Genomic DNA, 12,319 nt, shown 5'->3' with positions numbered 1-12,319 from the left:
CTTACCATACTCCATATGAAGATTAAAGCACTTAAGTTCGCTCGCTTAATTATATATTTTGTAGGGTGGTAATCCACCGTGGAAAAAATTAACAAAACCATTATAATATGTTTGGATAAAAGATTTTACAAATTCAAAGAATTTAAATTTTTTTATATTTAAATTATTTTGATTTTAATTTTTATTATTTTAAAAATGTTTTATTTGGATAAATCAACTTTAAAATTTTAAATTTTTTAATTTAGATATAATAATTTGATTCTATCATGATAAAATTTATTTTAAAAATATATTTATATATTAATATTTTTAAATTAAATTTTATAAAATAAATATTAACTAATTTTAAAATATTAAAAATATTTTAAATATTTAATATTCAAAATGAAAGAATAAGAAATAAAATAAAAATATATAAGAAAAATAAAAAAATAAATATAAAGAATTTTAAATTCTTATTTTTTTTCAAGAATTTGAAATTTTACTATTTTAAAAATTTTCATAAATATTTAAATTTTAAATTCTTCATAAATTCTTAATCAAAATAAAATATTTTATTTCAAAGAATTTAAATTTTTTTAAATAAATAAATTATCTTGTTTAGTTTTCTTGTCCAAACACACTCTTAGTTACCGTGCGCCTTCTCGCACTATAGCAACACTTTCCACGTCAGCCTCCATCATCCGGCTCTTCTCCACCGCGGACCGCCTTCTCTTCGGCCACGTCACCGCAGACGAATCCTCCGCCTCCGTCGCCGTCGCCGCCGCTTCCCCGTCCTCCTCATGACCGTTACCGGCTTGTTTGTATGCATCTCTCTCTCTCTCTCATTTGAATCATTTCCTCTTTCCTTCACACTTTCTTCTACGCCTAACGATGATTACGCGGTAATTTTGGCTAATTCAGATTCAAATGCTATTGGACGCGAACCAATGCTTGTATCTGCTGCCGTTGAATTCGCTGCTCCTTTTCATCTCACTCATCATTTTGTTTCCTTTTTTACTCCTTTTATTGCTAGCGATTTCGATTCGCTCGTGTTTGTTCCTTGTTTCGCATTCTCACTTCAGACATTGTTCTCTCTCCTGGCATTGGCGATTTTTTTTTTTTTCGATTTTAGTCATTCACTGTGTATGCGCGACTTAAGTAGGTCTTTTGTTTGATCTGAATGTGTTTTTCTTTGTTATTGTGAATGAGTCTGTGCGAGACGATGTTGAAGCAGGCACCGTGCCGGAAACGAAACGCCGCCGGAGGGTTGCTGAGAAGGGGAAAACAATGCTGTTGCTACGGTGCAGGAGTGTGCATCATAATAATTGAAAAATACACTAATCTAATTGTCATTGTTTGAAATGTATGGGGACCACGGTGACAGTTGAATTCGCCTTAAAACAGTGATTTTAGCATTTTAGGCATTCCAACTTTCAAGCATAACAGAATTATTATAGAAGAAGGGATTAACCACACTTTTTATTTATTTATTTATAGGAATCTCAATGATTAAATGAAAAGTGAAACCAAGATTAGAACTACATATACATATTATTTCAACTTCTTTATTATGGGAAATCTTAATGACAATCTCTAACAAACACTTACTAAGTACTCTTTATTATTGATTAAAACTTATTACAAAATCACAAATTTTATATACTCTGAAATTTCATTCAAAGAGTGTTAGAAAAAGAGTGCATTAGAACGAGTATATGGCTAAGTTTCTTATCGCGTATGTTTTGGATACACTGACTGACAAAATGTCAGGAAAGTAACCCACATTTAAGGTGACACCAACGTATGGGGACAGTTTGATGAGGTTCCTCTTGCTCTGCTGCCTCTTGTTGGTGGCAGCTCACGACAACACTCTTTGCTTTTCCTTTCATTTCACTTTCTTCCGTTTAAATGTTGCTCCAACTCTCAAGCCACTTCTTTACTTCCCTCCTACCACCATCACCATCATGTGTAAACTGAATACACGCACCAACATTGTTGAAACTTTAAACTAACTCAAACAATCCACCAACAACATCTTCTGCTACACTGCACAACATTTGTTACTCCTAGTATTACAAACTATTATTGAAGTCAGATCTATGAATCTAGTTTATAATTAGTACATTTTCCATAAGCTTTGGTTGGTTGGGTTGCTGTTGCTCTTTATTTTGGCTAAAAGGTTTTTAAATTTTGGAAGGGGCCGAGTCTTTTTAACCAATGAGGATCAATTTCAAATAATCCAAACGTAGAAACAGAAAGTTCAACAGAAGGGTAGTTTTCATGGCGTCAAATACTGATAAGGTTCAGGTCTTTGGAATCTGAGCTATGGTAAGTCCAAGGCACTTTCTTATTATTGTTTGTCTCGCTCTTTTCTCAGATTTCACATGTCTACCCGTGTTTATCTAGAAAACCTTTTACCCTCTTCTCTCTTTCTTATGACATCATCATTACCTTTGAAAAAATTGTCATCTCTCTCTTCCTTCTCCCCTCCCTTTTTGTGTTCCCATAAGTTATGGGATTTGGTTTCCGTTGTTTGAACGTGTTATGCTTTGCATTATGTCTGATAAGTATGGTGTCTGGAATGGTCTAAAAGCCACTTTCTGATTTCCATTGGCGTCCTGTCAGAGTCAGTTGTGTTTTAACAACCATTTCATGACAAGAGTTGTGAAATTCTAAATTCAGGGTAAAAAGGGGAGTCTGGCTTTCTTCATTTGGCTACTCAAGACCAATGTTCTTTTAGATTAGCTCTACAGGCTTAGACAGTCTAAATAGTAATCATAGTACAATCATTTCAACTGAGTTCATCAATTTCAAATTTTAATGCATGTTGAATTCTAAAAGAACTTTGTTTGTTTAGTTCATCGATATCTTTGAAGGTTGGTCTTTAACTGAGTCAAACCACGTTTTGTGATCCATAATTTCATAAAGCGGAACTCAGTTAGTGGATTAAGAGTGTGAGACTTTGGTTGTTGTTTTGTTTGTTGAAGGTGTTGAGCCCCTTGTGAAAGGGTGCACTGAGAAGTGATTTCTGTTGGGTTCACTCTGAAATCCACACTTTTTGGAAGATGTTGTGCGCTTGTTCTGGGGAGCAATTCAAATTTGAAGAGGCGCCACAGTCACCTGACTCCTTGGCAACAAGGGATTTCTCTGCAAGTGGCCTTTCTTCAAGGACTGGGGATTGGGAATCCAAATTTGATGAAACACAAGTGGAAGATGTTGAATCTACTCTTAAAGAAGCTCTCTCATTAAACTATGAGGTATGAATAGGTGTTTCTCTCAAAGTGACATTATTTGTCAAAATATCACGCGAAATTATTTTCTTTAACACAAGACTAATACTGTGTGATTTTAACCTTATCATTTTTTGGTGAATTTAAGGAAGCCCGGGCGTTGCTGGGTAGGCTTGAATATCAAAGAGGGAACTTTGATGCCTCCCTCCAAGTGTTTGAGGGTATAGACATAAGGGCTTTGATCCCAAGGATGATCAGGGCTATAGCTGAAAGAACCAAGCAAAGAAAACCACGGTCCAAGACAGATAATGTGCTTCTTAATGTGATGTCAATGCATTCAGTAAGCCTGCTTCTTGAGGCAATTTTGCTTAAATCCAAATCCTTAGAAGAACTTGGGAGATACACTGGTATCACCACCTTCATTTCTCTTTCAGATGTTTTATTTATTCTTGTATTTTGTTTGATTTAGCATGTTCTTGCTGAGAACTGTAATTTTTGCATTTAGGATATTGAAAGTTTTGCTGTTTTACGAGGAGAATCTTGAACAGTTGTCCATATTGGCATCAATGCATTATCAATGCTTATAAATGTAGCTACGTTATATATGTGTGTTTCTGTTTTTCGGACTGAGAGGAAGCTACTTATGCATGCATGGTTTGGCACTCAAGGGTGCCAATTCTAATTACTGCTGCTTTCTTATTTACCAGAGGCAGCAAAAGAGTGCAGAATTATTGTGGATACAGTTGAATCTGCTCTTCCTAGTGGAATGCCTGAGGGTATTGGTGAAGATTGCAAATTGCAAGAAATGTTCCACAAAGCATTGGAATTGCTTCCAAATCTATGGATCAAGGCTGGTTTTCTAGATGAAGCTGTCACTGCTTATCGGCGGGCTCTAGTCAAGCCCTGGAATTTGGAGCCGCAGAGGTTGGCCTGTGTACAAAAGGATTTGGCTACCACACTACTCTATGGTGGTGTTGAAGTAAACCTACCCTCTCAGTTGAAAGTGAAGGGTCTAACTACACCTATGAGTGGCACTGAAGAAGCAATACTTTTGCTATTAATACTCTCAGGAAAGATGGCACTTCAGGAAATAGATTGGGACCCTGAAATAATGGATCATCTTACATTTTCACTTTCAATTACTGGGATGTTTGAATCATTGGCAGATAATGTAGAGAAGATCCTTCCAGGTGTTTATGATCGAGCTGAGAGATGGTACTTTCTTGCTCTTTGTTACAGTGCGGCAGGACATCATGAAGTAGCCTTGAACCTTTTGAGGAAGGCTTGTGGTAGTTCTGAAGCAAAGCATAGACCCCATTTTCCTTCATTTTTGTTTGGTGCAAAACTTTGTTCTCTACATCCAAACCATACTCATGAAGGCATTAAATTTTCACAGGAAGTTATTGATCTATCCAAGAATAAAAATGAGCATTTTTTGGGTCATGGAAAAAAATTTCTTGGCATTTGCCATGGGGCTGCTGCTAGAATATCTGTATTGGATTCGGAAAGAATTGTATTTCAAAGAGAGTCTTTGAACTTTCTAAATGATGCTGCTGCTCTAACAGGAAATAATGACCCAGAAGTGCTATTCAGCCTGGGTTTGGAAAATGCTATTCAAAGAAATTTAAATGCAGCTTATGATAGTATAATGATGTACTCAGACATGATGGCTGGCAGCTCAAAAAGAGGTTGGCAGCTGTTAACACTGATAGTATCAGCACAACAGCGGTTTAAGGATGCAGAAACTATAGTTGATTTTGCTTTAGATGAGGTTGGTAGTGTAGATCAGTTAGAACTACTGAGACTGAAAGCTGTACTTCAAATTACTCAGCAGCAACCCAAGCAAGCAATAGAGACCTACAGAATCTTGCTAGCAGTAATTGAAGCAAAAAAGGAGCATTGGCTTGAAGATAAAACATTCAGGCATCAGGTGTGTATTATTTTTTTAGGGAAAGCACTATAACATCCATTGTAGAGACTTGAATTAAAATTGACTGTAAAGAAGCAAAACAAGTAATTGCTCGTCTGTTGGAAGTTTCTGAGAAGTAAGAGTTTATATTGAGACTGGTTAATTAAATTTGAAACCATTAACCAATACTCCTTTAGTCCTTTACCTTGTTATATGCAAGAATTTTTAATTCTTTGTGGCTCAACATCCAATGCTTATACTAAAACGCTATTTATGGTTAGGGTCTTAGAGACAGTTTTGAATATTCGTAGTATAAGTACTTAATTCGTCTCCTGAATCCTTCAGAAGAATTTCAGTCCTTGACTTTTCATCTGTTTGCAGGCTTTAGCAGAACAGAAGCTAGAAATGGAAGCCTGGCAGGATTTGGCTACCATTTATGCAGATCTTAGTTCCTTTCTTGATGCGAAAGCTTGTGTTGACAAAGCCCAGTTGATAGAGTTTTTTTCTCCCAGAAGTTGGCATATTACTGGTATGGAACTTGACACACGACTGTTCATGTTTTCATTGTTGAATTGCTGTATGTTTCTATGTTCTGTTTAGAGCACCATGAATTAACAAATAACCAATCTGCAATTACCTGGTTGTGACAATGACAGGGTTGTTGTTTGAAGCTCAATCATTACATAAGGAGGCCTTTGTTTCCTTCACAGTCTCGTTGTCAATAGAACCGGATTACATTCCTAGCATCATTTCAACTGCAAAATTGTTGCTTGAACTTGGCAAGCAATCACTTCCCATTGCAAGAAGCTTTTTGATGAATGCATTGAGATTAGAACCCACAAACCATGATGCATGGTTTAACCTTGGATTGGTTTCAAAAATGGAAGGTTCATTACAACAAGCAGCAGATTGCTTTCAAGCTGCATATGAGCTGAAGCTTTCAGCTCCAGTACAAAAGTTTGAGTGATTGAGGCCTTGGGAAAACTGTAATTTTTGTGGTTGAGGAAAAAAGTGAGCTCGACCAAGAGCATTATAGAAAAGCCATGAGCAGAAACTAATGTAAAAAAAACATAACCTTGGTTTATTAATTTGTTAAGAAAGTATAGCTAAATCTAGCTACTTATGTTAAAAAATATTTTCTTTTTATGATTTACTTCATCATGTTCCAACGAAATGTCTTTTAACATTTGACGAGTTTGCACGGAAGGACAGAAGCTTGGCTTCCCAAGTGGTAAATAACTCTATATAAATGTACTGTAGTGTTGTGTCTCCTGTGAGGTGTAACGAGAGGCTAATCCCTGCATGTGAAGTGCACACACAAACACAAATAGCATGGGTTACTAATTAGTAATTGACTTTTCAACGAATACCTATAACATTCTTTTTTGTAAAATACACTCACTTAGAAAAGTAATACTCATCGTTTAAAGCTCATGTGCTACGAATTTATTTCCATGATTGGGTTAAATAACATTTTTACTACTATGATTTTGTATTTTCGCTCTTAGTTATTTTAGACACATTTAGTGCATGTCGGAAAGAAAACAATTTTTTTTTAAAAAAATAATTGCTTATATTTCAGAAGCACTTAGAGAAAATTGACAAAATCGTACATTTTTATATAATAAGTTTGAATAAAAACTACATTTAAGATTTGTTTCGATAAATTTTTTTTAAACCAATTATTGGAAAAGGAAATGAAAAAAAATAAAATAAAATAAACTTTCCAAGAAGTTAAAATATTTTTATAAAAAAAAAGTAACTAAAGGGAGCTTCGATAATTAATTCATGCATAAATTAATTTTTATGTGTAAATAAATTAATATTTTTTTCTATTGAATACATTTAGAGAAATTTATCCTAATAGATCTTATTTCTTGAAATAGCCAAAGATGGATAGTAGGGTTGCAGGAAATATTAGTCGTACGAATAATATTCGCGCAAAATAAATAAAGCAGAATTTTAGAGTTGTCATTTTTCAGGGCTACACTTGATTCATTCGCTATATGTAAGAAGCTTAAAGTTGGAATAAGTAAACTAGTTGACGAGTTAAATGTGTATGGAAACTAGAAGTAAATGGAGTTTGTGAAATATCATGCAATAGAAGAGGAAAATAAACTTCCATCTCAACTTATCCACGTTTCCATTCACCACGAATTCTTTACAAATTTACAATCAAACACTATTTCTTGGTTTGGAAAACAACAAATTGCACTTGTGATACAATTGTAGTAAAGATCTTTACATCTTTACAAGGGAAGCATACGGGGCATAGTAGATTTTTGATTGGACCTGCCATGGATATTGTAACACAAGAAAAGAAAACTAATGAAACAAAATTATCTCCTAAACAATAGAGATCTTTACATTCTATGAAGTGAAAAGGTTCATGATATTTTCTACTCTAACAAAATATATGTCACAAACACGATACCAGTGGTCCTAAACTAATCGACACAACCTCAATAAATCAGTGAAGCTAAACTAATTCAACTGACAACATGTTTTGGCTTCCTAATCAAGTCAAGCAAAATCTAAGTCCAATTTCCACATCCATATAAAAGCTACTCTATATAGCTTCAAGTTTTTGTGTTGATCCACATTTGGTTCTAACGCTGAACCAAACACACTTGAGTTGGGGAGATTCAGTATGTCAGTTAGTTTTTGTCCAGTTCAGAGACAGAATTTGAAATAATGGGTTTAACCCAAGAAAAATGGAATGTATTGATTGGCAAGAACCAAATAAACCTAGTGTATATAGAAATCAAATGTTGTGCTACCCTCTCCCTCCCACTTGCATTTTAAACTTTAAATAACTGTATTTTTGTGAAAGAGTGGCAAGTGGTGTAGTTAAGTACCATTTTGCAGATAATGCTATATTACTACATTTGCAGTGCATAAACAGAATGTCCAGGAAAAATTAAAAATTTAATTATCAATTTATCATCAATATTTTATTAACATGCTAACCCGACTCAAACTTTTTTCACCTTCGTAAGTACTATAACCGCATTTTGGACAGTGAGCTGCATTACTGTAGACATTAAACTTTTATGGAAGTCTTGTTTATAGCCAAATGACTAAAAAAGATTGAAAATTCTAGTCTGTTCGGAATATGTTTCCTCACATTTTTCCAAATTGGTTCAATAAAAAATAAGCATAAACTCAAACTCTTGTCGTCTATGTCTCCTTTTCTACGTATTTTCATATTGATATTAACACTAGTTGTCTTGAAACAAATTCTGTTAATAACAAAAAAAAAAGTTATTTTTTTGTAGAACATTAAAACAAACTATATTTCATAACAAAATAAATGGGCAAAGTAGAATTCATCAGAAAGATTATTCACCTTACACGTAATAAAAAGTTAACTCCAACAAACAGAATGTCTAACCTCAACCCATTTGCCACTGCATCCACAGATGAAAGAGTCAAAATATATCATCAGTGAGGTCTAATAAAATGAGTAAGGTACAAATCTATTTGAAGATAGTTAGACAAAAAGCACAGGCAATAAAGCAGCATATTACAGGGCAATGACATTTTTAATGAAATTGAAAAACTAATTGCAACATACTCTTAAGAAGCACTGAACCTATATCCAGAATTATATGATAATATTTTAGCAAATATAATTGCAGTATCAGTTAATAGTTTCTGAAAAAATATGTGGTGTCTTGAATCACCAAACCTTTAGAACTGGTTCGCCTTTGTTGGAACTTGCAGACTGCTTGGCTAGTCCTTGTTGATGTGCACGTGCAGCGCGTCCCGCCGCAGAATTCTCAAATTGCTCTTGCCTGCAATTCAATCAACACATATAAATCAGTCAACAGTTACTTATGCAGTCACTAACTTACAGCAACATTAAAATGTCTTTTTGTTGTTTCATGCTTCACCCCATATCTAAAAATAGGCTGCATTTCATTTTCTATTTGTTAGTTGCAGAGAGCCTTGCACTGATTTTCTATTATGACTTCCACAAACAATTCAGAACGTTTAGTAGCACCTCACAGTGGCATGAATAAACAATCCCCATGGACAATTGAAGTAAATTTGCCCCCGAGATAAACTTTTCCATAAGTACTTAAAGGAGAAAAAAATAGAGGGGAAAAACGACATTAGTTTATACATAAACTAATTTGTAGAAGTTCTCTCATATTAATTTCTTCAAAAAATTTTATTTTTAATTTATTTATAAACTAATTTTAATTTATCGGAAAACTTATTTTATTTTTCCTTCCAATTTTCTTCTCCTACAAGTATTTTTGGAAAAACTTATTTAAACATACTCATCCTAGTATTTGTTTAATGTCTCTAGTGTGTGAAATGCATTACATAGCAACACCGACATATCAATGCATGACATTCAAGGGCGAGAAGCAGCAATGATCTCTATAAACAAAATTAAGGCCTTGGAACTGCAAATTGGGCTTAATTAATGTTCTGATGGGATAAAAATCATAAAATATAACACCAAAAAGTGTGATTTTCTAGAAAAGCAAAAGGGAAGTGAAAAGCAGACACATATTGCATGCAGACACAATGATAACAAAAACAGATTAACTCTACACAAGTACAATGATTAAGGGTCTAACAAACCATGTGGGTATACAAATAAAAACCCAAATCGTAAATTTTTTTAATTTTTGCAGGAATTTAGCGGTTGTTAAGAATAAAGATCATAGAATATTGTTGGAATTGAATTGAGAAATGGATAAAGGTGAACCTTTTCTGTGCGGCTTCAGCAGCTTTGGCTCGCGCTTCTTCAGAGGCCAATCTCTCTTCTTCCTTGCTCATGCGTTTGTCTACACCGAAGCAACCAAAGCAAAGACCCATCTTTGATGTTTACTTTCTCTCTCTGTGATGTGTGATCTGGGTTCACCTTCTGTGACAATCTCTATTTCATTTTACTTTTTTTATTTTCGCACCGTGTCACCATATATATTAATTCTGGATCAGCAAATAGAATGATAATTCATATTAAATTATTAATGTTGCAAATTAAAGAGGCTAAGCTTTTCTGCTTTTCTTGTCCACGTGTGTATTCCGCGTTACGATTACGTTGCGTTGCGTCAACCTTGATATTAGACTTATGACTGACGCATATTAATTGTGAAAGCAATTTTTTTATGCAAACCAAAAGAGACTTTTTTTTTTATAGAAAAAATTATATTAGAACAAAGGATGAGCTCATGTGACACAGAGATTACCAATTTTTTTAAAAAATAAAAAATCAGCTGAATTATGCATCATTTAATATATATTTGATTCAGATTTTCAACATGACATGTTTGAATGAAAAATTATCAGTTATAACTTTTACGTTTTAAACATAATTTTTACTTTAAATTATATTTTAAACACGTAACTAAACATGCACTTATATCATCTTAGCACAAATCCACATAAAAAAAGAAAGTCAAAATATGAAAGAGATAATTTTTATTTAAATAGAACTATTTGAAAAATATTTGTTACTTTTAAAAAGAGGATTTTTATTTTTATAAAGTAAAGGTTTCACATATACTGATATACAACTCAATAAATACGAAAAAAACGAGGTTGTGCGAGCTATTGTTGACGTGAAACTGGGGACAATTACAAAGTAGAACCAAGGTATATTCAACACTGAGGATAGTTATACAAACGCGATTCCATTCCGAATTCCTATATTCCATTTCTCACGGTTGTTGTTTTCTTTTTAATTTACTTTTATAATAGTAATTTAAACTTAGTGCATGTTTGGATTAGATTTTCAAACTTGATTTTACACTCTCTCTCCATGTTGAAGATAGATTTTAAGTGAAAGCAAAATTTTTTTGCTTCAACTAAACGTAAAAATTTACGTTTGCATTGAAACCCAAACATGCACTTAGAATTTTACATGAATTAATTAAACCTTTCATTATTGAGTTGATTCTAGTAGATTTTATAACATTGTATTTAAAGTCAATTGGCTTTACATTTGTGTGTTTGTAAAATACTTGTTGCATCGCATCTTTGCCTAGCGAGCACTCTAGTCACACAACGAAAAGGAAAACTATATTTTGTTTTTTGTATTTTAGTTGGTTCGTGCCTTGAGAAAAGATCGCTCAACAACCTTTATGTGTTTAGCAAAAATCGAGTAGAAAAATAAGTTCGTTAAACTCCCACATTTTTGCTCAGCAAAAATGGCCTGTCTATACTACTGTTTAAATTTCTTGTGCATGCCAAAAGGAACTTGTATGCTTAATTAGCAACTACAAGTGTGTCTTATACATTTCTTTTGATGGTTAATTATATATAGTTTATTAACATGCTTTGGAAATGAAAGAAATCATTTCTTACAAGAAAGCTCTCTCGATTCTTATGGAAGAACTCAATTCTTATCAAATGGATTAATCTTTGTGGTAAATCTTCATTAACTCATCGATCCGTTAAGTTGTGGCTTTTGTTCATTTTTCATCTATTTTTCATTCTCTATTTACTATTGTGATTACGTTCTTATTTTGTGTGATGATAGATGAACTAATTGTCGAAAACAATCAATAATTTTCTTTCCAAGGATTGAATTGTATCACTTAGTTTGTTGTTGATCTTCTAGTGGCTATGTTTGAGGTATGAATAGATGATGTTATGTGTATTGTGATGATTGATATATTGTGACTCTTGTGATATTAGTGTGTTGTGAAGTCTAAGTTGGTGGCTTACCCATATGAAAAGTTGGACATGTGAGCCTAACTAGGATAAAGTGATATTATGGAATACCATGAAAGTGAACATGTGATGTTGTATGTTTTGCATTGAGTCTTATGGGATGACATGTATCATGTGTAGAAAAGTATTTTCGTGACACGAAATTGGCTTGGAATACACTATTAGAGAAGAGATTCGTGACCTTGGGAACAAGGTTTGGGAAATGTAGTCTCACCCATTGTGTGCATGGGTGAAACTTACGCAACATCATTGTTTCAGCATGCTCTAGTGTATCTTCTCCTTAGTGAAAAGTGTTGGGTGTTAGGCATTTTTGGCTAGGTGTCTTCCATCAACATGTCCTCCTAGACTACTTTGTGCGCCTTTAGGCGACTTTTTTGATTTTGAATGGCATCACATGCATTTAGAATTAGGTTTAGTCATTACATCTTTTCATTTGGTAAGTGCTTTGTGAGTGTTGATGAACATGCTTGATAACTTTGTGCGTTTTGGGATATAGTATTAT

General features: G+C 33.7%; 2 protein-coding genes across 8 annotated transcripts; one reads left to right on the top strand and one right to left on the bottom strand.

The window, feature by feature from the left end:
* Positions 1–663: 663 nt before the first annotated feature.
* LOC109813920 (protein NPGR1) lies at positions 664–6,279 on the top strand. Of its 3 annotated transcripts, none has more exons than XM_020378214.3 (7): positions 665–803; positions 904–2,310; positions 2,970–3,239; positions 3,361–3,619; positions 3,920–5,142; positions 5,503–5,650; positions 5,778–6,279. In XM_020378214.3, the coding sequence occupies exons 3-7, from the start codon at positions 3,048–3,050 to the stop codon at positions 6,086–6,088; spliced, it is 2,133 nt and encodes a 710-aa protein (XP_020233803.1). In that variant the 5' UTR covers positions 665–803; positions 904–2,310; positions 2,970–3,047; the 3' UTR covers positions 6,089–6,279. The 3 variants fall into 3 exon arrangements, with proteins under 3 accessions (XP_082919183.1, XP_020233803.1, XP_082919182.1); XM_083063056.1 differs by having other exon boundaries at positions 904–2,858; XM_083063057.1 differs by lacking the exon at positions 904–2,310 and having other exon boundaries at positions 664–803.
* On the bottom strand, positions 6,242–10,066 carry LOC109813912 (uncharacterized). 5 transcript variants are annotated; one of them, XM_083063060.1, is made up of 4 exons: positions 9,848–10,066; positions 8,813–8,918; positions 8,516–8,531; positions 6,242–6,419 (listed from the first exon to the last, which is right to left on the bottom strand). In XM_083063060.1, the coding sequence occupies exons 1-3, from the start codon at positions 9,955–9,957 to the stop codon at positions 8,517–8,519; spliced, it is 231 nt and encodes a 76-aa protein (XP_082919186.1). In that variant the 5' UTR covers positions 9,958–10,066; the 3' UTR covers positions 6,242–6,419; position 8,516. The 5 variants fall into 5 exon arrangements, with proteins under 5 accessions (XP_082919186.1, XP_082919185.1, XP_020233793.1 ...); XM_083063059.1 differs by having other exon boundaries at positions 8,471–8,531; positions 9,848–10,063; XM_020378204.3 differs by lacking the exon at positions 6,242–6,419 and adding an exon at positions 7,213–7,413.
* Between the last annotated feature and the right edge of the window lie 2,253 nt (positions 10,067–12,319).

This window comes from Cajanus cajan, chromosome 9, assembly GCF_000230855.2.
Source record: "Cajanus cajan strain Asha chromosome 9, NIPB_CcT2T_4, whole genome shotgun sequence".
Classification (NCBI taxonomy): Eukaryota; Viridiplantae; Streptophyta; class Magnoliopsida; order Fabales; family Fabaceae; genus Cajanus; species Cajanus cajan.
The sequence above is the reverse complement of the archived record's forward strand: the minus strand, read 5'-3'. Positions and strand labels throughout refer to the sequence as shown.